The 27977-nt window shown below is 38.2% G+C and overlaps 1 protein-coding gene across 3 annotated transcripts; it reads right to left on the bottom strand.

The window, feature by feature from the left end:
- Positions 1-4351: 4351 nt before the first annotated feature.
- On the bottom strand, positions 4352-27475 carry RELL1 (RELT like 1). Of its 3 annotated transcripts, XR_004240195.1 has the most exons (8): positions 27298-27475; positions 16971-17210; positions 15159-15230; positions 13827-13884; positions 10985-11224; positions 10139-10326; positions 6568-6837; positions 4352-6002 (listed from the first exon to the last, which is right to left on the bottom strand). XR_004240195.1 is itself a non-coding variant. In XM_032109128.1 (7 exons), exons 1-6 carry the CDS (start codon positions 27383-27385, stop codon positions 10146-10148), a joined length of 879 nt encoding a protein of 292 aa, XP_031965019.1. In that variant the 5' UTR covers positions 27386-27475; the 3' UTR covers positions 4352-6837; positions 10139-10145. The 3 variants fall into 3 exon arrangements, 2 of the variants coding, with proteins under 2 accessions (XP_031965019.1, XP_031965020.1); XM_032109128.1 differs by having other exon boundaries at positions 4352-6837; XM_032109129.1 differs by lacking the exons at positions 4352-6002; positions 6568-6837 and adding an exon at positions 8866-9650.
- Positions 27476-27977: the final 502 nt, after the last annotated feature.

Raw genomic sequence — 27977 nt, forward strand, 5'->3', positions numbered from 1 at the left:
GTATACATCATACTTTGCCAGAACAATGCCAGTCTGATTTTGGTTACCTTTTACTCATTAACCTGCTGTTTACATAGACTTGCAAAAAACCCTCATCCAATTAGCATCTGCAAAAAAACAACCATACTAGAGATCCAGCATTAACCAAAATCAAGACAATTTATCAAAAGCCTTACAAAGGAATATGCATACTCCACCCTGACTGGGAATTACTTTTCCAGATTCATGCATGAGTGTTAATTACCAGGCGATGCACGCTGCTATTGTTTTGACATACAACACACAGATCCTGTTCTTCCTCATTGCTCTGATTAAAAATTTGGCTCAGAGAGAAGTTTACATTGTTCCTTTTAATAACCGCACCAGTTACTTCCAGGCCACTTCCAGGCAGGAGAGGGGCTGAGTCGCTGGGTCCTGCCCCAGCCCCATGAGGCACCTCAGATCTCCCATTAAACTGGGACTTCTTCAAATTTTTTGGTTTAAATTTTTTTTTCACTGACCCACTCCGACCTTTTTGAATTATCAATAAAAGCTTCATAGCTCCCTCTGCTGCCAGCAAGTACATAATTCAGTTACTCCACACAAAATCTGCTTACACCTGACAGAAAACATTGCATTCCTGTCTCTTTACGCATATATATCTGTAGAGTCCTTTGAAAATAAGATTTGGGAAATATTAAGGGTATTCTATTTTAAGGCTCTCCTAAGATTTCTGCTTTTATTGGATAATTATTCTTACTGTAAATCAATATTGAAGACCAATAGTTAAATACTATTTTAATATGATAATTTCAAAATACTGCCTTATTCAATATGAAAATCAAACCATATTATTACCTGAGTATTTAGCTGGATATCTACCCACAGAGCAACAGTCAATTTTTCAGAACATTTCAGAGATAAGAGCACAAATTGCTCAAAGAGCTCAAACTGCTTCTGCCCTATCACTACTATTCAGTCCATCTTCCCAAGTCTTTCACATTCCCATTGCTGCCTCTTCTCTGAACCTGCCCTCCCCATCCATGCCTCTCCAAACCTGCTCCTCTGCATCAGGTACCAGGTAGGTTTGTTATTGGTTTTGCTGTTGCTGTTCTGCTCCATGCTACAGCTATGAAAAGTGTACTGCATCCAATGCTCTCTGTTCCCCAGGACCATTTCAAGACCACCACCATAATCGTGCCATAGCAGCTCAAGTGCCTCCTACCTGCCTCTGCTGCACTTCTAACAACTCTGCAGCCCAGAAGAGACGGGACTGGGATGACCGGCTGAAAATAGGCAAGGAAAGGACAGCTAATGAGGGAAGGGGGCATCAAGAGGGTTTACACATATAAAACTGAGGGGTTACACTGGCAGAAAAACGCATTTGCTAATATATCCTCCTCCATATCATAGCTGCAGCTACACTCGATGCCACTGCATCTCTACAGCACACTAGAGGCTGCCCAGAGATAATTTAAGAGGTGTTTCACTTACTACAGGCCTACTCAGCCAAAGACCAACATCGACCCACACAAGGCCTGACATACAGAAACAGATGGCCAAGCACTACCCTCATAACTGGCTCTGCACTAAGGCCATGCTACAGGGGACTTGGCTTCACATATCTAAACTTAGTAGCAAAATATACCACCAACCCACTCTTTTCCTCCAGATAATTTGGGAGCAACAGATAATTTGGAGCACAGAGCTGGGTAACAGCACAGAGCTTTCAGACCTTGCCACTGTCTGAAGGCTTCTGCCACCTTCTTGCTTCCAGCACTACAGGCACGGCACCTCTCCTACCTTTTCCTTGAAAGTTAGAGGAACAGACTCCTACTTTCCCAAACTGTTCAGCTTCCTTTTCCTTATCCTGCTCCAGCCTTACATATCCTTTTATTAGTTTTGCCTCAGCAGATGACCTCAACCCACCAGGAAGGCAGCTCCAAGGCTGACAGGGTGCCCTCCAGCTCTGCACAAAGGTAGCTCCAGAATCAGCTAGCCCCCGCAGAGAAGGGAAAGGGAGCATCCAGAACAAGAGATACCATCAAATTATGGCTTGAGCAAACATCAGCAGCACCTTACTGCAGGCCCCCAACCACTGGGAAAAAAACCTAAAAAATTTAGAATTTAAAAAAAAAAAAAAAAAAAAATCAACAAGAAGTGGAAATTTCAGATGTCAGTACTTTGAGCCCAACCTCCCTCAAACAAAATTCCAAAATGCAGGATTTCACAAAACACTGAGAAAAAAATTAAATCTAAATCCATCTTTATCTGTCCAAGTCTTACATGCTGTTCATTAATATTAGATAGCCAAGGCTTAACCACTCTTCTTTATCCAGTAGCAGTAGCATTACTCACTTAGCAGGGAAAAGAAAAACACCAGCCTAAAGTGCACAGAAACCGTAAATTAATAGATACAAATTGATTCACACTTCAAACTACAGGGCACAGGTGGGAGTCCCTGAACAACCACTAAACATCCAGGAAACTTACTTCCTTAGGAGAGACAGTCTCACATGCCAGCCCAGCAGGCACTTTCAGCACTACCAAGCCAGAACAGATCATATGTCCTCCTCTCTTCCATACAGGGCTAATCTCATAAAAACGATCTTCTTAACCCACATAATTTTGTATTAGTATGCAGTTAAGTACAAGCTCAATTCATTTGTAGGGGGGAAAAAACCTCAAAAGAAAACAACCAGAAAACAAACTTATCTGGAACCCTTTTCTCCTGTCATTTCTTATCATGCTTTTAGTGCCCATTTCCCTCTTCTGTGTTTCACTTCAGCTCTGCTACATAGCCCCGCAACTCCAGCAGCCTCAAAAGAGCTCCCCACTCCAGGCTGTACGCACACACTGCTGGAATACTGGAGTCTGGGATCATTTCTACAGACGTTGCATAGCTGCAACATCTATCTGCACACTTAAGTACACCTGTGCTTTAGCATTCCCCCAGAACGAGACCAGCTGGCTGAAATAACCCTTTCACGAAGTGAAACACAACACATTTGGGAGTACAGGAACCATATACGGTACCAATTTTGTCAAAGTTCCTGTACATGTGAAAAACAGGGATATAGTTCAGAAGAAAATGGCAATGAGAAACCAGGTACACTATTGCCATGCTCTTCAACTTAGATTGTTTTATAAAGAGATTCAGAAGTAAAGAAATGCTTTAATCCTTACCGTGTTTCAAAAATACATTGCACATGGGCTCTGTGTTCTTTACTAGTAAAATCAGATTTTATTAAACATAGAAGTAGCTCCCTAGACTGTTTTGTTACAGCAGCAGGAGGTAAGATCCTGAATTTTGGCATAATGCTTTACTAAAAAATGAAGTGCCTGCATTGGGGAAAAGTAACAGAAGAATTATCCATGTAAAAAAACCAAAATCCATTTGAAAAAAATTGTGTTTCTTTTGAGGACTTGTCTGTGTCGGTCCAGTTATAATAGAATTTCTCAAACTTTAATACAGCAATCCTCTTGTATATCAATATATGTACATATCAAAAAAAAGTGTACTACACAGAATTCTTATGTAGAAGAAAAAAGGAACAAAAAAAAAAAACCTTGAAAATGAGACTCACATAGTGTGTTGAATTTCCAGAAGCTTCAGCAGCAGCATTGTCTCAATTCTGTTTGAAAATTAAGGCCTGAAAGGACTATTTTTATTTTTTTTTTTTTTTTTTACATTCTGAATATAAACCACAGCTGTATATCAACCTCTGAAATTCAAATACAGAGCTCAAAACAGATCCTACATGATGCTGCTAGGAACACTGAAATAATAAAAAACCCCAAACCTGCAAACAGGATGGTACACTGATAATCCCATCTCAGCTAGCCACAACTTGCTTCAAGGCTCCTTCACACTATTCATACAGCAAAACCCACTTTTAATGCCCTTTACAGATCACAGTCATCTGTGAGAACATAATGCAACAAATTAAGCACTGTGGTATCACAGACGGACACAGGCTTAGAGGAAACAACTGCAAAGAGCTTCCTGTTATTTGTGAATTTTTGTTCCTTACCTTGTGAAAAAAATTAAGAATAATATTGAGTATTTTTTAAAAGCTCCATGTCAATTATACTAAAAAGTTAAAAGCCTTGATACTTTTATTCTAACATACCAGCTTGGGTAAAGCACAGATTTCTGTCTTTCCCATTTAAATCTGAAGCTGAAGTCGTATTTGCAATTGTCCTTTCTGAAGAAAATAAAACTGCTCTGAAGTACATCACACTATAACCTAACCTTCTCAATACCTCCATAAACAAAAACTTAAGAGGGAAAAAGTGCATTTTACATTTAGATTGTGCAAAAATTAAATTTCCCTCAATGGGTGAAGGCTGAAGGAAGTCACAAGCAAGCTTAAGAATCAATATTTTTTATTTACTGCTTGGTAGTATAAAAGTTGTATATAAACTATTTTGTTAAAAATACATTTGATATGCAAATTTAGGAAAAGCAGACTAATATGGCAATATCCATATCCCTACAAAATAGCAGTGTAGTGTTAAAGGCAATAAAACAGGCACAGTTTCTAAATCCTCTCTTAGGTAGCAATGCATAAATTCAATTCTTGCACATATCAGGTCTTATAATACCTTACATAATTACTTTATACACGTAAACAACTTTTTACATATCCAACATCCCTTTTATTCTACGCATTTTCAATGGAATCAAAACAGAAACTACTTATTAAAATAAGTAAAAAAATACATATTACTGTTTAAACTTTCTGACATCCTTTTGACATTTATTTGCAGTACTAACCCATCACGTAGCAAAATACAGTATCAAGAGAAACTGCTCTTTTTTTAGAAAAAGCTTTGGGGACAGTCTGTAACTGTGTATCTCCTTTCTGAAAATTATTTGAAAACCACTGTTTTCTCCAATGCTCCCTTTTTTCAGTAACATTTTATACTCGCAGCTATCAATCTCTTGGAAACTGAAAGCTAATTACTACAACCAATACTAATTAAATCTTCTAGAGGTATTCTTCACACAAATAATCACGCGAAGCTTAATGTATGCCTATAAGATGAGGTTAGTGTTTATATTGTACTTAAATACTGAAGAGATTTCACAAACTGAGTTTAAATTTATGGGAACAGGGATGCTAAACACTGAAGTTAGAGTCCTGGCCAAACAGTTATTTTGGGTTCTCAAGGACAGACAATTATCTCTAAAAATATCCATTTCAAAAAGAACAATAAAACATTTATTATTTTCAAAGTTTGGTTGCATAGTGGTGGGTTTTTTTGGCAAATGTAACATCGCTGAAAAGTACATATTGATAGGTCCAGTCAGTATCTTGGGGATACATATAGAAGGAAGACCATCAGCAGCTCATACTTTCAGCAAAAGTGAAAAAGCTTGATGTTTCCTGGCAAGACATGGGAGTAACTAATACACAAGCAAGAAGAGTAATTTTGTACACACTGATTGTTAAACACTGCACAAATCAATGAAGAAACACAATTCTTAGATATGAAGGAGAAACACAGTTTAGAGCACTTGCATTAAAAAGACTGAAGGTATCGATTTAAAATAAATCCATTTCAAAAACATACACTTATTTTCATTGAGTTCATAAAGCAGACTAAGTTACAGTTCTCAGAATATAGTGCAATCTCTACTAAAATGCATTACATTAGAGCTTATATTCTGAGGCACTCAGAACAATTGATCTTTTTCAGTTTCTATTACACAGAAAAGTTTGCTGAAGTATTACAGAGATTTCCCTCCCCAAAACAAGTAACAGGACAAAGCAGAGATCGTAAGTAGATACAAAGAACTAACATCAAATATCATGGTAATTTTAGCCTTAAGTCACACTTAAAATATGAAGGGAGTAACAGTGGGTTAAGATTTCGGTGCCAATGAATACAGCTACCCTCAGTCCAATAAAGCCACTCTGAAGCACTTTAGTATATATTCCATAAAATTTTTAATGCCAAATATTCCATATCCTTATCTAAGGGTTGAAATATGTTGCCTTAGCTTAATAAGGAACCTGTGGGTAAGAACAAAAAAAGAAAAGCAAAACTATTAGGCACTCTTCAAATACGAGTGAGCAGTTACAAGAAAACAGGAGAACAAAAGGCCTTGAGGAAAGTAACCTCACCAAGAGCTCATCCAACTGCATAGGAAAAGATGCTCTTCAGCCTATGTTAAGTAGTAAGGCAGAGGTATGGGTCTGGGGAACAACAATTTAATTTAATTTAATCTGCATTTAATTGAACCAGTCTCTACTGTGAAGTACCCTGCATAGAGTTCGAGGTCTTATATACTAAAGGCACATATGGAGATTTGGCTGACATAATTATTTCCTTGTATGTTTTACTTGACTACAAACAAGTACAAACAGATTAAAAGAATATTTTCATCTTTCAAAGGCTGGCTTTTATCTTCAGCAAACACTTGTCAATTCTGGAGTGGGCAGAACAGAGAAAAATCCAGATGGACCACTGGGGTGAATGCAGTTTATCCACGACGTAACTGTATTACTCTTGACATGGAGCTCATTAAAAATGCTTGTCTAAGTACAAAAAAAGTTTAAGACTTGACAAAGCTTTTACCTTTCCTGTCCAAAAACTTGTATGTTTGTTTTCTTTCCAAGACGAAGCCATTCGTTATGATGTCCACACAGTTCAACAGTATTTAAGTGCCTAAATCTTACTATTTTACTGGTCAAAAACCATGAAGTATTTAACCTTGCAGGAATGACATCACAGAACTTGTAAAATCCTACACTGCCATAAATACATTTCCTTAAATAGTGTGCATCTCTTGCAAGTTTTCGATTTTCTCCAAAGTGCTTGCAGACAATCTTCTTATAAAAGTTCCACCTGTAAGAGAAGAAAACAATTCTAAAAATAAACCTAAATAGCAAAATTAGTTTTAGTATGGACACACCAATTAAAAAGTTAGCAGGTGCTCTGACATGGAAAAAAAAAAGCCACAACTGCATGAAGTAGCTGCCATGCATTCCAAGTTTAGCATGTGAAATCCTAAAGAGGAACTAAAAATTGATCTAGTGCTCTTGAAATGCATGGACAAACACACGGACAAACTGACAAATCACACCACAGTGCAAAGCACTAGAAATGGAAAATGTTACATAGCTTCAGTGTACCGGTACCAGTTTTTGTTTATCCAGTAGCTTAAAATGGATGTGCAAGAGCTCAACTCAAAGTTTTGACTTCAGTTACCAGCTGTGTATCTACTACTCTTTTTATGTGCCAGTAAGCGTATTTGAAATAAAATTAACTGATGAAATGGAGTCTGCTGAGAACATGGACCTTGAAGACATAGAGAAAACATGCCACAACTTCAAATGATGTAGCCAGCAAGACACTAGATAAGCTGAAACACTGTACAGGTCACTTCAAAACATGTCAGTTTAGGGGAAAAAAAAACCCTGGACTTGAGAGTAGCAGTGAATACAGGCAATCAGCAATGCTACTCTGTTCAGGGACTGTCCACCTCAGGAATTCCACCTCACACAGCAAGTCTCAGTAACAATGGTTAAAGTCAGCCACAAGGCACAAATCTACTGCCTCTGAATGACAGAAAAACCTTTTCTGGAAGCAGTTAAACACACATTTATGTCTGCCTTCTTCCTCTGCATCTGAAGATCTGAGTCAAAGCCCCCCAAACGATAACCTTTAATCAAATGTATAGACTAGAGGCACAGAAGTCTTAAATGCTGTTTATCTACTCAGTTTCAGTAAACTGGGCTACAATAATTTATTAGAAGTCTGAAATAAGTAGTTGAAGTAAAGCTCTAACTACTACCTGTTTACACGTGAACAGCTTCTCATGCCAGTAGACAAAAACTGCTCTAGAACCATGCTAGGGAACAGAATCATATGCTTTCAAACAAGATCTGTTTATTTTTTCTAGTGCACATCAAAGAGATCTGGCTAGTTTCCTGGATTTACTAAATAGCTCTGTTGGACTGCAGAGACCATTAAAATATTCTGCTGAGACATTTCTCTGCTATTAGAACATTTGTCTTCAGAAGGGGAAAAACTTTAATCCTAAGGGAAGTTCTACAATAAAAAGCTGCCATAGATGGACAATTTTTTTTACAGCTTTACTATAATATCTCTGTAGAGAACAACTTATTTTTAAATTAAAGTAGTAATGGTTCAAATTTATGAAACTTTTAGATAATTACAGGGAACATCTTTCCTATTTAGGAGAGGAAAGAACAAATTAGATAAAAAAACTGGACTACAAAACATTTTGAGTGATTTCAAAATAATGCAGTTTTTTTAATCAAAGTGCACAAAAACTTATTTTCATAAATGCCCTATTCTTTCTATTTCTCATGCTTAAAGAGAAGATAACTAGCTTGCCTTTAAGTAGAATAAAAAAAATCATATTATGAACAATCTGATGATGTTCCCACTAAAGATACAGGGAAGAAATAAAAATAGTCACAGAACTAACAAAACAATTAGCTGGGCATGGAAATGCCAATCCAGTGAAGGAAGATGTTATCTCCTATTGCATTTAGCAAATATTGATTTTTAAAAAGGGAAGAAATAGAAACCACACCAACATAAAAAAACCCTGAGCACAAGGACATTATTCTGAATCAGAAAATAAGAGTGCAGTCTGCCTTTCACTGACATCTGTAGATCCTTCACAGATTACACTGCAACAATGAAACAGCAGCCACTAGGCAGCTGTGATTTACCAAAATGTGATACAGAACAAAAAGGGAAACAGCAGCACATCAGCATAGACAAGCATTTGTCCAGTCTGCTCTTATATATGTCCAGCAATAAAGATGCTTATTCCAATTTCTTAATTTTTGAAACCTGAACTCCACCTTCTTGCAATTTAGCCTATCATTTGTCTTCCTATTCACTGGAAAAAAAAAAAATCAATTTACTTCATTACCCTCCATAACTTTTTTAATATTTGGAAGCATACCAAATCTCCAAGTCTCTCTTCCTCTATAGCAATGGTTAAAAAAAACCCTGGTATAATATAGTGATACACAGTGAGACATAAAGGCCAGACAAATACACTCAGCTTAGTTCAACAGTCAAACCTGTGCTGCCAGTAAGGGTTGGGAGGAAGTACCCCACTGCATATCAGCTCTCTACTTTAACCTCAAGACACTCAAGGGCATTAGAATCTTGTTGCTTTTCTAAACAGACCCAATTTCCTCTTATGCATTTCCCTCTTCTGTTTGAAGTTACCAGTAGTTTGACACAACATAATTTTACCCTCTCTCTCAGCATACAGAGAGTTTGGCACCATGCACTTTGTTCACTTCCTCCAGTACCTTGTCACCACAGAACCTTTGTTCCTCAAGGGTCAAGTCTGAATTTTGAATCGCATTTGTGTAAAATCACCTTTCCCCTTCATATCATCCATCAGCATGTCATCAAACAGAGGCAAACCGTATTAACTTCCAGGGTTTTTTCCCCCCCAACTATCTAAACTGTTAAAAAAAAGCCACAGTTAGGGTTGCACTTCAAAACCATGCCAGACGTGTTTTTCACATGCATAATAGAGTAACTCAAGCAATTCACTGAAGTTCAACGACTCACAAGAAAACCCCAACCGCCTGGCTTAGTTAGATCCCTGTGAGACCAGAGTTTCATGTCTCTCCATTGCCATTAGTCAAAGCTCCACAGATCTATCAGAGAAGTATCTAGTAAGCAACCATCTTATACAAGCATGCAGTACAAAGCAGCAAGCATAAGGAAGCAGCTGTAGTTATTGAATAACTGTAGTTATTCCAGTGATACAACTGTCAGTAGCACTTGTTTGTTTTGGGCGATAAACATGCTGCCACTAAATCTGAGCCATTGTTTATTGCAAAAAAATTAACATGCAGACATTTTATCTGTTGAACTAGTGATGCCATACCCACAAAGAAGTTTTTATTTCAACACTTACTCTAATTACAAAGTTTAGATAAGACTTTGATGGATAAAAAAGCTTTTATTAATTTATCATTCACTGAGTGATAAAATGTAATTTTTGCAGACTTGTGTAGAAAATTTTGAAATTGAAAGACAGGTTTCCACACAGAACTGATATTTTCAATTTCACTGATTACTTTTATGTATTTCACAACATAATACTTTCAGTATGAGTTCCAAATATTAAAATGTTTGATACCTGCATTTTACTCCGAGCTTCTCCTCTCTTGCATTTCCTGTTTCACAGGTGAGGCAGGTGCTTCGCTCACTTCCTGTTTCGCAGGTGTGGCAGGCATCTCACCATTGACACTCTCCACGCCAGTAACAGACATCAAGCTTTTCCGTTCTTTGGAGTTTGACTTGTGATCCACTTTGGTGACTCGAAATCTGAGGTGCGCAAAAGAAAGTTCACTTGTGTTTCCCCAGAGATCAGTTAGAACATTCTCAGGGCCAATAGCATGGCCAGGAACAAACTTTCAGGTCCCAAGAACAGGATGTCAAAACAGACATGGACCCTGCTTCACTTCAGAGCATCTTCTTTCCTATTACCTGCAGGTATTTCCAGTACTCACTACTCCTGAATCACACTTTCTCAGGCAACTGTGTTTTGAAGCCAGAATCCACAGATTGCATACCACTTCTTGCAACAGCAATTTTCAAAGACAACTACAACATAAGGGAGGAATTAAAAATAACAAAGAGAATGAAGTGGTTTCTATAGCCTCACACTTACTTGAGAAACACCAAATTCAGATAAATTTATTAGTATGCAGTTCTTGTTTCTTTTTAGCCTGTATCAATCAAGCAAGAGCCTTAGATTTATACCCATCATAAATGTCCATCTTTTTACACAGTTCTTAAAAAAAAACAAGAAAAGAAAATCAGATTTACTTCTTCCAGAAATAACTTCAGTCTAATAGTAACAAGGCTATAAAAAAAAAATCACCAATGTTATAAACAGAGCAGAATCAGTGAATATCTGATCCAACACCAGCCACTGTAGCACTCCTAAGAGAAGTACACAACAAAAGGACCTAAGCCTTACCTTCCCACAGAAAGGACTGTAACTTCTCCAATACGACTTCTTCTGTTCTCTTTAGATTTTTGAGCTGGTTTTATAAGGTGCCATCGTTTGTGACTACAGCGAGTACAAACATCCTTTTCTACCACTCCTCCAACAGTATGGAAGTGATGGCCTTTGCAGCTGTGTCTGAACGGAACAACACCCGGTGACAAAGGAGTCCCCGGACTCATTGGACTCTCAGGAGAGGTAGGAGATAATGGGCTGTAGGAAAAAGAAATAAAGAAAATTTAACACTTACTACAGAATACTGTTTCTCAAAAAGGAAAAAGTATGAAATCCAACCTTCCGTTATGTCTAGTGAATATCTAGTTTTTACAGGGAACATTTATTTGTGAGGATGTCCAGCTTAAGGCTCCCTTCAATAGTGTATTTTATTATCAGAATCACTTTCACGAATTAATTCAGCTGCAATCATGTGGTTAAGGTAACTAACACAAAAGACAAGGAAATCAGGAGGGAAAAAAATCAGGTTAGAGTAGAAGAGAACAAGTTATATGAATTTATACTGATGACAACATTTAATAAGCTGATTATAGTCACAAAAGAACTACCTTGGAGAACTACAGAAAGTATTTCAGAATTATTACAAGATCTCAAGAAACTCACACAAGAAGAGCACAGTCCCACAACATTGAAAGGAGGCAAAACTAAAATGTCTACCACAATGACAAGAGGAAACAACAGATCATTCTGTTTCAGGGGGGAAAAAAATAAAACTGTAAGTACCTAGAAAGAAAGAAAAAGCACTACAACCTCCAAAAGGCATTTGAGAACAACTAATCAAACCAATCTGATTTTCTTCTAAAACAGACAAACAGACAGCAGAGATAGAAACCAGATGTACTTTTTTTGGACTTTAGCATCCATTTTGACACTGTCTTGTAACAAATTCCCCTAAAGCAGGCCAGAGACCATGAAAGGTGAAATAACTGTAGAGTAAGGCAGCATACCTTGTAACAAAAAAAAATGAAAAACACATACGGAAAGTGATATATCTGTAGTTGCTATGAAACTGGAAAGACACACTAAATGGGGTCTTTTTGGTCCTGATGATACTCAGTGTTTTAAATAGTTCACTGGGTAACAGAATAGAAGAACAACTAAAGTACCCATAGACTTTGGGTCATCCATAGTAACTTGCAGAGGTCAAGATAAGAAATTAGAATGATGAGAGCAGAACACGCATGTGAAAGACATTCACACATACACAAATCTTACTAAAAAAAATGGATGTATTCTAGTAAGGGCAACACAAATTTTCAGTGTTTTAGCAGAAAACCTTTACACAAACCTAGATTAAAAAGCAACGAGACAGATGATCATTCTTCAGAAAAAGAGGATCATGAGCTGAACATGAATCATTAACAATGTTCTTGCTCAAAAAGGACAACTTAACAGTGGAAATAACAGAAATATAACTTGTGAACCTAAATTTACATTACTCAGCATTAATCATGCCATATCTGATCCCACTGTGCAGGTTTAGAAATGTCATTTCAAGAAAAATACTAACAGACTCTTTGGAAGAGATTCCAAAGGGGAACAGAAAGAACAAATAAAAGAAGTAAAACATGCCAGAGAAGACTGGAGTTACTTGGATGCTTATTGTCAAAATAAAAATATTGACAGGAGATATTTAATGGTCTTCAAATAAACAAGAAAACACTATTAGGGAAGTAAAAGTTGTTCAGCATCTGAAGCAAAGACAGAACTAATGGCTTCAGATGAGAGAAGTGTAGATTTTACTCAGCCATTACGATTGCTATAAATAGAAAGTTTCATAGTGCACTGAACTTAAAAAAAACTACAGTGGATTTCTACTCAATTACAAAAGCTTCAGGAGTATCTATCAAATTCTGGAAGAGCAATCATTTTTCCTTCCTCCTTACTTTTCATATTTTATCACTGAAACGATGATCTAAAACTCCCAAGACAACATGACACATGCCTATGCAAAAAATTCAAACAAATATTTCTACAGCACCACAGAAAAATACCTATAGTTGAGAAGAAATCCCACTGGAAATTCAGGGTTTTTCTCAATAACCAAGCCTCTCACCATTAGAACACACATTTAACTTTGCATACTCAACTCTGTTTTGCTGTAACGATACAGTCCTACTTCTTTTATAGGTAACACAATACTACTTGAACTTTCATCTCCTCTGCATTGAATATGAACACAGGGTTATATATGAAGAGCACTGAGAGTAGTACAGATATAGCTAAAAGTACTCATGTACAGATACAAGCACCTTTTCACATATGACGCATCTATAAGTTCTTTTACACATACAGTGCATCTAAGGCAGAGCTGCTTTCTCTACATAATTATCTAAAACAGGTGTGCGGTGAAAAAACCTAAGAGATAGGTCAATCAATGTTTATTTCCACAATTATAAAGAAAAAAGTAAACCAAAAGGAGACACAGAAAGAGATGTCTCTTATAAGTTAGATTCTATACAGACGAAATGAGTGCTGTTCTGTTCTTTGAAGTCAGAGTAACTTTGGACATAACTTCACCCTCAAGTAAACCAGTATTTGCAGCATCTGTAAATCTTTAGCCCAAAATGCAGTAAAACTGTATCATGCAGCTAAAACACATAACCAGAAGAGCCAGTCACTAAGCTAGGGTATATGTTAAAATTCAGGGACTCAAACAACAGAAAATCAAAGTATTATCCTCTTAGCTGGTAACTCAAGCAAGCGATGTAGTCTTAGAAGTGCTCAGGAAACAAAATCCTTTGAAAGGGTATCTTTTTAGTTGCCTCAGGAAACATGCATTAAAATGAGGAGTAATTACCTTTCAGGTTCAAAGACACTGCTATCTGCTACCATGGCCTTTAACACATCAGCATTTGCTGCAATGAGAATAAACAGAACTCTTAAAAGTGAACGGTTCTAGATTTAGAAAAAAAACAAAACCAAAATTAAAGTTCCTCAAAGAAATTTCATCTAAAAGAAAGATGACTGCATTATGTATATCTCCAAAAAAGTGTAAGAGAAAACCGCAGAAAAAAACCCCGTTAATGTAATTCTATTGATAGTCTTAACATGAGCTCCTAAAATTGCAGTTCATATTGCACTCAACGCTCCACCCCAGTACACGCCACGAAACACAGCCATCTAAACAAAACTCTTGAACAAGATCTCTGAACCACCTCAGACGTTTAACACAACTTCAGATTAAAAACATCAGTTTAAGTGAGCCCTACAAAATGCAAATTCATTATCAGCCAAGAGCTTTTAATTTCTCACTTCTTATCAAAACATATGGGTTACTTAATCCCAATCTCAAGGAAAAACACACAAGCTCAAAGCACTAATAGTCTAAAAAAAAAAAACCAAACAACAGAAAAAAGGCCCAAACAACAAAACCCAAAAAACCCCACATGCAAACCCAAAACCACCACTTTTCCAGAGGACTAGTCTTCATTCAGAGGTAACTCAAATCCAGTTCAATGGTTAAAACTCTGATTTATACAAATGTAAAAATAAAAGGCTGAATGCTCTTATCCTATAAAAACATCCAGTCTCCTAAACTTTTCTTCTATTGGGCAAATACATTCTGAACTAATCAAGCATTCCATGGGGTGCTTAACTATGATTTTATTTTCTCAGTCACATCCTCTTTATCCTTTACTTTGCAGACACAAGAGGATACCACGTACAGAATTCAACATTAGTGCTATGGACCCAATTGCCTCAGTTATGCACAAGCCTCTCATCAGACAAGAGCTGCAAGAATCATTTCAGGACAAGAAGTTTAATCTAGTCAAACATAAAAGTTTCCACAGGCTTTAAACACTACTACTAAGAAAGCAACATTGAGCTTCTACTTCACACACAAAGCAAAAGGCTGAACCAAAAAAAACCCAAATACCTAAAGAGTGAAAATATCTGTAAATGCATTACCTGAATTTACCATACAAAACAATTTTCAAGTAAGCAAGAAACTTCCCTATTGTCCTTGAAGCAATTGCCTTGTGGAGACAATCTCAAAGAGCTAAGAATGAACAAATTGGTTATTAAATGAAAGCACATGAACATACCATATATCAGACTATCTGAAAAAACATACTTGTTATAGAAAACTATCACAAGGGCTGATAACTTCAATGTCACAATACTATACCTTCATTTTTCATGATGTAGTTAACAATTTGTCCCACAGTGTCACTATTCTCATGCATAGATTCATTCATTTCTGTGCAAAGAAATAAATATGTTGTCAGCATCCTGGCCTTATGAATCAAGAACTGAACTATTTTAAAACAAAATAATGATAAAAAAAGTCACAACCAAAACTGAACACACAACAAAAGAAACTACATTTTTAAAAAATGGCAAGATCTGTTGCCATTATGGAGGGAAAGCTTAGATAAGACTTTATCGTCCTTATGCAGTAAAAATATGAACACAGGTTTATCCTCTGTACAGCAGCCCTGACAAATTCACCTAAGAATTAAATAAGATCAGCATTTTCACAAACATACTTCAAAATTCCTTCTCTAGCTAGTAAGGAATAGACAAACAAGAGGGCAGCATTTCTAATCCCAATAATAGGGAGAAAAAACCCAAAACAAATCGTTAAACTGTCTCAAGTCACTATTCTAAAACAGGTATTATTGGCTTTTAGTATGAGGGGGGATCCAATTTAAGTTTTTCACCACATCTACAAGGACAAAACAATTGATTGATTTAAAAAAAAAATCTGAAAACTTTGGAACAGAATGCACCCATTAACAATATTAAAAGCTTCCCTAAAATAACCTGCAAAGGCTGAAGAAGATTAATGGGGGAACTAAAACAATGAAGAGGCAAAACTGTGCCCTTCCCTAATAATTGTTGTAATACTTTATTTAAAAAATGGGCTTGAGGCAAGTTTGATACGCTAGACTCTAAATTCTTCTCTTAGGTAGTAAATTAGAGGTTTCCCCATCTCTGTCCCCACGCTTCATCTTAATACCCACAACTTTGCAATGTAACTTAGACACAGCTGGATCCTGACACTGAGGCACAGGGGATGTCCCCATTTCATTACCACACACCTCACTGTCCCACTCGGGAACTAATAGACCAGACAATTCCACTCACTGCACAGATGCCCCAGGCAATTAATGCTTAAGAACACACTGACACATCATTATTGCACCACATAGGTCTACCCTTACCACAGAGCCACTGTCATTTGCACTCATTATGAACCTACTGAAAGAAATTAACTGGGAGAAAGGAAAAGGCCCAGAGTATTTACAAGTGACTTGACTTTTGTTTTTACTTACATTTTACAAATGCTATACCAGGTTACTGTAGCCTTTCCCACATGATACCACCCTTTTTTTCCCCAAGTAAGAATAGATGGGAATACAGAACAATAAAAACTAGGGCACAAATGAACAAACATTAGGATAGAAACAACGGTAACTTTAAGAAAAAATTATAAGCAGCAAGCATTACTTAAAACAGAATGAAGATATTCAGTCCAAAGGCTTGGTTTTATAAAGAGAGGTGAGATAAGAATGACAGCACAACAGGAACAAATTAGGATTGCAAAACATAAAACTAAGATTTTAGGCTTTAAATGGCAGCTTTTTGCCACTTCTCAGCTAGCACTATGTACACGAATACTTTGTTGTTAACAGCATGTAGAATGCAGAAAAATGATCTGGTGACTCCAGCTGTGGAGCTGCAAGCAAATATACTGATACTTTGATCCCTCTGTAAGCTCTTACTTGATGTTAGCAGACTTGCATGGGAAAGCGGAACACTCCTAGTTTTGACTGGCAACGATCAAACCCCAAGTGACATATAATAACAAAAATATTATTTTTAATACTGCTTTGATGTCAAATATAGACACAGAAATGACAGAAGTGTCACAATAAATTATTCCACAGTAGTTGCAACGTACAGAAATAGGTATTTGTTTATTAGACTTGATTACCTATTTTTTCATCAAGTTTTTCTTCTTCTACTTCTTCAGCCTCTGTTGTACAACGATATCCTTTTTTCTTAAGGACATGGCAGATAAGGATCCCCAAGAGACCCATGATGAAGAAAACAGGAACCAAAGCAAAGGCAATATACTCTAGGTGTTCAGCCTTGCCATCACTGCCATCCGTTTTAGTTGTCAAAGTAGTTGTCTGTAAGCCATGGCTTGACAAAACCCCGGGAACCTCTCCATCTATGTAAATCAATAAACACATTTATCACTATACACTGTAAATCACTTGAAAGAATTCAGAAAATTACAAGCATGACCAAATCCCCACAGTGTCAATGCAAGGTACCTTCTGTGATGACGACAACAATACTCTACTGGCTGGGAACTTAACACCAGAAACAGCAGATATTCCCTCTTCACCAAACGATTACAAACATCTAACATCCAAAAAGCCTGCGTGATATTTCTCCAATATAACAGTGAAGAACCAACAATGTTCTAGCCTGACAGGCTTGTAATCTCAAATAGAGGGCTCACATATTTCACAGAAGAGTAACATCACCATTGCTCCTTGTTCACATCTGTGAGCAAAATGCCATACCACTCCTCCAGTCCTAAGTTCATGCAAAATTACCAATAAAATATGGATCCTTCCCTAATATGAGAATAAATACAGGATTTAATATTGACCCTTGCACAGGAAAAGTATCAGGTGTGAATGAAATACCCTTGATTTTTATTTTTCTTTTGACAGTGGGAATTCTCAAAAGAAAGAGCATCTACCCCTGCTCATCAGAATAAGGTGGGCTCACTCTTTGTTTGTCTCAGATTTGGAAATCATTTTGTATTTAAACTTGAAAGAGGACATGAAAGAATTATTTTTTCTTGCAAAGAATTTAAGTTGAAGCACTGTCACACACTAACTCTATATCCACAATTAAGCACTTTTGTTTCAACTAAGTTCTGAAATTCACAGATGCAAATCCCATGTTATAAACTGGGATTTTGACCTATCAAAATATAGAATATTTACATTAGAAGGGACATCTGAAGTTCATCAGTCCAAATGCTGCTAACAGCAGCACTGATTAGATCAGGTTTCACAGATAAGCTCCATCTAGATGACGGACATTCCACATTTCTGGGCAACCTCTTCCAATATTAACACACTTTAATGTCCAATATACACAAAGAAACTAAAAACTCAGTACATTCTCAACCATATCAAATATAAAAGTATAAAAAGTTCAACAGCTCAGAAAAATCCAAAATTACATGTTGCATACTCAAAACTTTTGCAAACCCTTAGAGGTTATACACACTCCCCACCCCACATAATAAAGACTTAAACATTACTATCCCAAATATGCAAGAATGCTCCTGCATTTCTACCTTCTATTATTCTCCTCCACTCCAGCCAAAAACAATTTTTTTGAGTAGGTAATAACGACAGCCAGAAAGTGTTGGGTTTTTATCCACATATTTCAAGATATCTTCCATTTACTTGTATTTAAATGGACAAGGAAACTCACAATTAAGCCATTCATCAAACTCACTGAAGAACTGAAGAGTCAGGAGAAAAACATTTCCATGACAGGGACACTTTCACAACACAAATGCCTAGAATAATAATCCTTCCCTTTCAAAAATAAAAAAATGGAAGCCTGCACAAACTTGCAGAAAGAGCGTTATTCCATAAAAATCTCCTGCACCAGCTGCATGACTAAGTTGCATTCAAGAAACACCAGTAAGGTGACAGACAGGGAAGAAAAGTTAAAACTTCAGTTTGGTATTTACCCTAGTTTTCCTTATTCCTCTAGAAACAGTAAACCTTTTATTTTAAAATATTTCTGAATTTTTCAGAACAGTCTTGAATTGTCAGTTGAGTAGTATGCAATACACAAGACTTGCTCAAAGTGGAAACAATGGAAATTATTCGAAATAACAACTGATAAACCCCAATTAGCACCAAGGAAAAAAAAGATGTATTAAGTATTTCACTAAAATATTTTTTTAAGAAATAGCAGAAATGCAGAAAAATGGAAAGAAATGCAAACAAATTACTGAACAGATCTCAAAACTAAACGTTAAAGCAAAATCTCAGGATATTTGCTTTGGACAAAACCAGATGGTCTAGTTTGTTCTCAAACCCAAAAGAGAAAGCTATTCACTTTTAAGAGGCCAGCAATTCTACACGACTGCATGCAGAATTTACCAACACGTAACCTTTAGAAGCTCCAAAGTATGCCTGAGTTGGACAATTGAACAACATGTACAATTTAACTTTAAGGTTGCAATTGTTTTATACTGCAAGAAAACAAAAGACAGGACAGAGTAAGGGATACAATCATATAACTGAGAAAATTGATCTTACATGCAGTTTATCTGCATTCTACAAATCTATAATTCATGCTTTAATATACCAAAATATAATTTTTTTTTTTCTAACTCATCAGGTAGCAACAGCAACAAAGTCCCCCGCTAATCAACAAAGTAGTTTCATTTACTTTCGAGGCAGGAGAAAAGCCACCACACCAGAGAAGTATTACTTGGATGACTACAACATCTCAGAATCTAAGAAATCCAACTGAAACAGTATACATCACAAGCTCTTAAGGGTATTAATAAATAAGCACCTTTCATGTTCAAACACAAGACAAAAACAGGCAGATGCTTTGGATTTTGTTGCACTGCATCCATGTTAAGAATGAACAGGAAACACCTCCCTACTAGCAACAGCCACTTTCTAGTCAAGCTATTTTGTGGAACAGCCACAAAATTTATCCAACTCAACTTTTTAGGTTTTCTGCCTCTCTTTGTGGCACAAGTGGCATGCATTGCCCAAACAAGTATCTTATTTTCTCCATAACCATGGCAAGGCAATTCCCACCAAACCTAGAGAGCAAGGGGGCCTTATCACATGGCTAGAGGTCCATGCCTCAGGCTTTCCAAGTTGTGGTTCACTGCAATTCTCCAGACACAAAGTGGCTTTAGGAGGTCCCTTCCCATTCAGTTCTCTGCTACCCCACTCACACTGCTCCCGATAGACTGTAGCCCTGAAAACAGTTTTAAACTGCATTACTGAGATATCAGCGATATGGGATACACATCATAAGGTCACCCCAAGACACCAGGTTTTAAGAAAAAATGCCACAAAAAGTCTTCAGTTTTTAAGCAGTCATTTTACTGAATCAGTACAGCCTGAGGTTTGGCAAACTCCTCTGTTAAGACAATCCACTGAGTATGCTGAAGTGGGGAAATAACAGTGAGCAAGGATAGCCAAGTGCACCTAGAACAAAGTTTCCCAGAGTAATCGTAAAAACACAGAGCCATAGTCTCAGAGTATGTTCAAACAATAAGGGCAAAATAATTAATTACGTGCAAAAAATTCTTAACTGTGAGAGCAGTGAGGCACTAGAACAGGTTACTCAGGGAGGTTGTGGATGCTCCAACTCTGGCAGTGTTCAAGGCCAAGTTGCATAAGGCCTTGAGCAACCTGGTCTAGTGGGAGGTGGTACAAGGAGGGTTGGGACTGAATCATCTTTAAGGTACCCTCCAACCACTAGCATTCTGTGATTCTATTAAAAAAAGGATAACGTCCAACACAATTATTTTTACATCATCAACCTGAAACCCCATCAGCTTGACACAGCCACTGAAAACATAGATACAATTTAACACCATCACCACCCCCCAAGAGAGCAAACTGTCAGGAACCACTGGAGTTGAGATTTCCAGCCTACCTAGTATGTAACACCTGTAAAAGTCTGCATGTAAAGAACCATGGTTTGACTTTCTTTGCTTCCTGTTTCTTTTTCTTCCTACATAATCTTTTATGATTTGTGACTTCTGCTTGTAGACTGACACATGAAACACCAATGAGAAAACCTCAGTAGCTAAAATCTCATCTGCAGTCTACGTGATGATAATCTAGACAAATGCTCAAAGAATACATGCAGCCCATGCAAGTTGAAAGGAGAATTGTGCCTGTACTGGCATTTTTTCTACTGACAGAAGTATGTTGAAAAAATCATAATTTATCAACTGAATACTCTGTAGCATAGATTAGTCTACTATTAGGGTTAAGGTTTACGGAGGTTTTGAACTAGGAAGGAAAATATATTTAGAAGTAATTTTTTAATTTAAAAATTCATTAAATTAACGTGGATATTTCAACATACCAGTTTATTGACATAGGCCTATGTGACTTTTCTTTGGTTGTAATTAGATACCTACAAATTCAACCTCCTATTAAAATTCAACAAGAAACGAACAATAGCACAGTATTTTGCTTATTACTAGTAAAACATTAAATCAATAACATTTCTATAAAAACAGTTCATTTACACAAAGTCCAGAAACTGCTTGATGCCATTCATTTTTTGTTCAGAGATGCAAAATTCCAGCTCAAGCAAAGCAAAAATATCCTAGAAAAAATTAACTAGCTGAATCAAATACTTGGTGCTGTCTAACCTTATAAGTAGAGCAAAGCACTCAGCTTTTATAATCAAACACCCTACACAGTCTGCCCTCAAAACCCTCAGCAATTATGACATAATGCAAAGCCAAACCCTGAGTACCTGAATGGGCAATATATTTTATATGTCACAGCTACATCATTGATTGCACATTCCCTATTCCCTTTCCCTAGAGGCACATTATGCTTATATCAGACTGTTGAGAGTCTATCTCATTCTCATGATGTATGATGCTGCTTCTCAATGGTTTTAATCAGGCCATAGCAATCTTCCTTGACTTGAGTCAATTCATAAAAGAACTGACTTGTTTCAGTGCTTTGCTGTCCTGGCATTTTTATACATCAGTCATTCTATACCAGTCTACATACGAAAATTGCTTGAAGATGTAATCTAAATGAAAATATTGAGGAGTGATATTCAGCACATTTATTGATGCTTTAGCTGTAACTAATAAATTACACTCATGCTACTAATTCAGATCCCATGTACTCATTTGCTTAAAAATGAATATATACCAAGTACTGTAATTGAGTATTGCCTGCCCTTACTTAATCCTTACCTAAGAAGTAAAATATAAAGATAGGCAACCTCAGACAAGTATTTTGGTTCTAATCACTGTTACTCAGATACAATGGTAGTATTCTTCCACCTCAGCAATTGCTCAAGACAATTTACAGCACCTTCAGGAAACAGAATATGAGAGTAAAAAGTCAGCAGATAAATGAAGAACTATTTCGTCCTTCATTAAATTGCAATTTTTACATGGCCTAGACAAACTTTTCATAAAGCACATGAGAAATTTCTAGAAATATTTAATCTTAGTCCTGTCTTGCTTAAAGTACAACTCAGATTCTTGAAAAACAAATCCTTTTAATAACCAAGATCAAAACAGTTTAGTTCTTATACTAGCAATATACAACTCAGCATTAAAATAATGCAGTTTTTCTAAATCTCCTATACTACACCCAAGTATAATCTACATGCATCTGATAATGTCAAGCACATTCCACTTGTTTTTGTATTATTAATTTACAGGAAGTGGCCTATGAACAACAATGTAATCTTCTCTCTGCTGTACCAGTAAAAAGTCCTATTTGGTTACTCTGGATTTTGCCCATTATGCCCATGCCATTTATCATTTATGGCACCCCTTTTAAAAAGTTTTGTTTACCTGTTACAAATTTGATTATTCTAGCAATCTACCTGCTAAAAATAAATACATATGTATTCACTAACTTCTTGTCCATAAAGTTTAAGGAGTTACAGGATCATATTCCCTGCTTTCAGGCATGAAAATGAAACATAGATATCAATCTCACAGTATATGGAAACAAACTATTGTTGACCTTAATGCTAATTAATATTTAAACAAATTAAATACGATTACACACAAACTAGTTAAGTACAAGACAAATGAAATACTACGCTATGGCACACAGTCTGTTCAAACATCTCAGCTAAGCACAGCTGGAAAACATGCCTCAGTAGCAACATCACTTCTCCCCCTCCTCACCATTAACGGGCCAGTCCACCCATGTGCTGAAACAGGGCAATCACTTAAGGTTCAAAATAATTGGAAAATTGTTTGCATGAGTGGGTTTTGGTTCTTTTGGGGGGTTTTCTGGCGCTTTTTTTGTCTTTTCCTTTCTTTCATATATGGATCACCTCCGGTTCAATTCATCACACAGACCTACGCACTGCTGCTAAAAGGGCATAATCAAAGCATTGCTTAAGCTTTTTGTGGCAATGCCACAATGAGAAATGGTCAGGCAGACTGTGACACCAGCTCCCCCTGCAAGGAAAAGATACTTGATGATGATACCTAGTGCTTCATCCTCTCCTGGCTCTAGAAGAAGTGTATTTTGAACTACATTAAACACTAATGACACTAAGTTCTAAATCAGTTGTATACTTTCATTGGGTACCTTCAACTTACTCAAGAGATAAAGCATTCTACTAGAGCTGCACTAAAGGTTTCTATTATCAAGTCAAATTTAATTTTTTTAGATTCTTAATTCAAGTGCTCAGCAGTGAAATCACTTAGGTAAATCATTTACTCTGATGGTAATCATGTACCCATTTAATACACATCTTTAATTATTTTACCGAGAGTAAATTTAACAAGAACAGTTTGATGCAACTTCAAATTAACTATACTTTTTATGAGTTACCTGATTTAAATAGTATTTATCTATTGTGGACACTACAGCCAAATTGCTTTCGCAAAACTAAGCCGATGAAATTACTAGCAATTTCAATCACAAAGACAAAACATATCACTGCCCAAAACACATATACAAAAAAATAATTAGGAAACGTTCAGGCTTCTCTGCCTTACTAGTGAGGTGGTAGCTACAGAAGAGAGCAGACAAACTAGAGAAGTCAGTAAAGAAGAGGTTAAAAGAAGTTTATTTTCTAGAGGAAAAAAACCCTTAAGTGAAGAAAACCTATTGCCTACCACTTGCTTTGTCTATTGTTCGAGGAAATTGTACTTCAGGGAATATGCCTAAAGTGAGTAACAAAGAAAAACACCTGTCATCGAAGAAGAACATTCAACACGTTTGTAAATTCCACTTAATTTCTAGCTTCCTTGTAGTAATCAGAACCTACAACCAGAAGTGAAATAAGCAGGAAGTGAGATGACAAAAAGGAAGCCACATGATGAAAGAACATACTGACAACCAGTAACACACTGCCAACTGCCTTAGAGGTTAAGCAGGGCTGATTAAGAACAGATCTCAAAACCTTTGTTAGATCTGTCAAAAGCAGTGTCTCAAGAAAGTGAGCAGAAGGACCAGCCATGTTTCTTTAAAGCTCCTTCTAAGTACACCTACATTGTGAACACCAATAATAAGACACAGGCATCAAGTCTCAGGCATGACCCACCTGAACATAATACCAAACAGCATCCATGGTACCCAACACTGAGCTTTTCATAGTAACTCAGGCTGGAGCCTGCTAGGAGTCCTTACATTAGAGGCAAAGTCTCTGGCTTACCAAAGTCACTACAAAAATTTTGACTGTAGGCAAATTTTGCAGTAGGTCTGGAAAGAGAGCTTTCTACTCTGAGAGGCAAGTCTCCGCACTGACAAGTTCTTTACTAATGCCAATTTTTTCTGAATTACACACCCTATCAACAAATTCAATAAATTGTCTGTAGAAAGTTTTAGGCTGGCTTCTCTGAAAGCCTGAGGGTAGGGTGGGGATTCAGAAAGGAGGTACCTGCTATGTAAGGTAGGTCCTACTCACACCAAAAAAATACAGCTAGAAGTATTACTGTAAAATGCATAAAAGACTCCATAATTTTGAGTGCTGAAATAATTGCAATAAGCATTGCAATTCCCATACAGCCAGAGAGAGCTTGTTAGGGAACACCAAACCTAATAAATCATCAGTCGCCACACACCATGAAGGTATCTGACATTATCTAGAATGCAATGAAAAAAAATAAATTAACAGTATATAGAGCAGTTTTGTCCTGTTGAAAAAGGGAAAAATTTAAATATAAAGGGAAGCGACAGATTTAGTCTCTTCTTTGCGCAACACAACACGTGGTTGATAATGCTGCATTAGCATATACAGAGACAAAAAGCTTATATGGTTCACTGTTTACCACTACTAAATTGCAGTGCTTATGGTGTAATGGCTTTGGTCACTACTTGAGCAGCATAGAGCTCCTATAGCAAAAGTAAACAGAACTGGTGCTTTACATTTGCATTTCTGTTGCAAAACTGTTCCTCAAATTTCAGTTTTCAAATAAAACACACTCTGCAAACAGCCACAGTACATTTAATAAAGCACATTTCACCAGTATGGCCATTAAAAATCAATGAAATGAAATCCTTCCTGGAGACATCAGCTATTTAGAACTATTGCATATCACTGAATTTGCAAGCGCAATTGGCATCTAGTGAGCAGCATTAAATGAATGCCACCAGGCACATTATATCAATGGACTTATGCAAGCTAACAACAATCCTCACTGGTTTACAGGAGTCAAAAATCAATTTTAGCCCAAAACAATATATCTCTAGTGTGAAGAGGTATACTGTGATCTTGAGATACAGAAGATACATTGGCAGAAAGCATTTGTAAAACGCTGAGAAGAAAATTCTTTCATAGCTGTTGCATCTCTTGCCAGACTTGCCAACCTTTAGCCTAAGTACAATCCTATTCACCTAGATACACTACTAAATTGCTGCTATAATTATTAAATCCTACAAATGCACATAGCATACCAAGAGTTCTCCACCCACGTAACTGCCTTCAAGCCCAATAAAGCAATCCTGAGTATAAACATTTGTAAGAAGTCTGTATAAGCCTATTTATACACGTCCTTTCATTTACTAAAACATGTGTTTACAGCCTCTTCAAGATATCAGTAGTAGGTAAACTGTACAGTAATCACAACATGTATAAACATGCAGTAATATGCTTAAGTAACAACCAAAGAGCAAATTATTTTTTTAACTGTTAAAAAAAATATATATATATGGTGATGACCAAGAAGAGAAGAAAAATCCACAATTTCTCTCCTCCTCCTCCTACCTTTGCACAGAAAACCTCACGTCCTTAGATAGCAGCTACCACTAGCTACCAGTCAACACAAATATGAAATTCAAGATGCTTAATGGTACTTATTTCTTTCCACTCTCCTAAAGCATGCACTGAACAACAAGCCTTCCATTCTTCTTGCTTTCAGAAAATAAATAGCAGGTAGTAGTTACCTCGAACCCTTCTGATCAAGCTTGCCTGTACCAAGTAATACACAAATACACAAAAGGAACCACAGAAAGACAAGAAATACTTCTGGATTTATTGTTTGCTAGTAACTATGACCATCTTTCCACTAAGTTGAACGTTTACTCTCAAACAAGCTGGTACACTCTTACCGATGTCATACCATCCAAAAGTAATACAGCTGATCAAGCTGAAAGTGGAAATGCACATCAATTTTTAATACAAGTGTTTCAGCATCACAGACAATGCACAAAAGAAAGCGCTTCAGACTACACAGGCAAGAAATTCGGTTTCACTTTAAGATTATTAGTACCGTAACAGTTGGGGTTAGACATAAACAAAGAAAATGCCATTTTAAACAAACTTCCTCTGGTGATTGTATGTGTGCGAGGGCTCTTCAGAGTTCTCAAGGGTTACAGTCAACTTTTCACTTCCAAAACCTAAACGCTAAGCCAAGTTTAACCTCAAAAGTGAGGGTAAAATAGAAACAACTTTTTAATGCACTTCTATCTTAAAAGCCATCCGATTCCAGTTAAAGCGAATCAACTACGGAGGAGCTGCCAGACTCGAACTCGTATCGCTAATCACCGTTCTTTTTTCCCCCCCGGCACCTCCGGGCCAAAGCCGACTACATCAACAGGCCGGGGTGTCGTGTCAGTAAGCGCCGTTTGATCGCTGGGAGCACTCGCAGCCCGCGCCGGTTCTCCAGCCCGCCCGAGCGGGACCCGGCAGCGCCCGCCCCGAGCGCCCCCGCCGCGCTCCGCTGACAGGCGGGAGAAACTTCAGCCGCTGCCGCCGCGGAGCCTCTTTGACCTCTTTCCCGCTCGCTCCCCCGGGCTGCCCGGGGCTAGGGCGGAGGCGGACGCGCCCCTGCCGTGCCGATCTCTGCGGGCCCCGCAGGGACTCGAATGCCAGGGACCCCGAGGAGCCAGCGTCGGCCCCCAGCCGAAGCAGCGGGGTCAGCCGAGACATCCGAGCGGCTAAGTGAGGCCGCACTGCCCAGCGAGGTCGCAGCCCGCGGAGAGCCGCAAGGGCCGCCGGCGGGGAACGAGGGGGTCGCGGATTGAAGCGTCCCACCGCGGCGAAGGACCGAGGCCGCAGCAACCCACCGAGAGCGGAGCTGCTGCCCAGCCAGTCACCCGTCAGGCCCAGCGATGGCGCAGTCGGCGGGATCCCACCGGTCGCTGCCGGAGCCATTCCCGACGCCGTTCCCGCACTGCTCCGCCTTGGCAGCGGAGCGGCCGCCGCCGCCCTGCCCGGCCCAGCGGCAGCGGGGCGCGCCCTGCCCGCACGGCGCCTGCGCGGGGCCGCCGGCCTGAGGCGGTGCTGCTCCGCGGCGCCCGCCCTGCCGGAGGTGCCGTGGGGAACCGCTGAGCTAGGGGTGCCCGTGTCCAGCTTTAACGAGATGCGAAGGCGTTTCTTACACATTCCTGTGGGGATTACCCCGAGGGCGCCCCAGGCATTAGTTTAATATTACAACTCCCAGATGTGGTTTCCTGAGCCCGGCCACCCCCCTGCCCCCACAGCCCGGCAACCGCAACGCTGGGGTGCAGCGAGAGGGTGAGATGGGCGCGGGGCAGCGTGTCCTGAAGGGCCCGGGGCGGGCTGAGGTGACTTCCTGACGCGTTTGCTTGGCATTGATCGCGTGTCACAATGGCCCCCGAGCACCTGGGGTGCAGTGCCACCCTCATGGAGTTGCCCACGGGGGAGCCTCTCACCCAGACAGGTTTGGGTGTGTCTCCCTTGACACCAGTGGGTTTCAGCTGTGGCCAGCGAAGGCTCCTCTGCC

The sequence above is a fragment of the Corvus moneduloides genome, chromosome 5 (assembly GCF_009650955.1).
Source record: "Corvus moneduloides isolate bCorMon1 chromosome 5, bCorMon1.pri, whole genome shotgun sequence".
Lineage (NCBI taxonomy): Eukaryota > Metazoa > Chordata > Aves > Passeriformes > Corvidae > Corvus > Corvus moneduloides.

Coding starts and splice junctions, on each gene's coding strand:
- RELL1 (XM_032109128.1), bottom strand. CDS start 27,385: ATGGCTCCGGCAGCGACCGGTGGGATCCCGCCGACTGCGCCATCGCTG. Junction 17,211..27,297: donor GGGCAGCAGCTCCGCTCTCG/GTGGGTTGCTGC, acceptor TGATTTACATAG/ATGGAGAGGTTCCCGGGGTT. Junction 15,231..16,970: donor AAAACTTGATGAAAAAATAG/GTAATCAAGTCT, acceptor TTCTTTGCACAG/AAATGAATGAATCTATGCAT.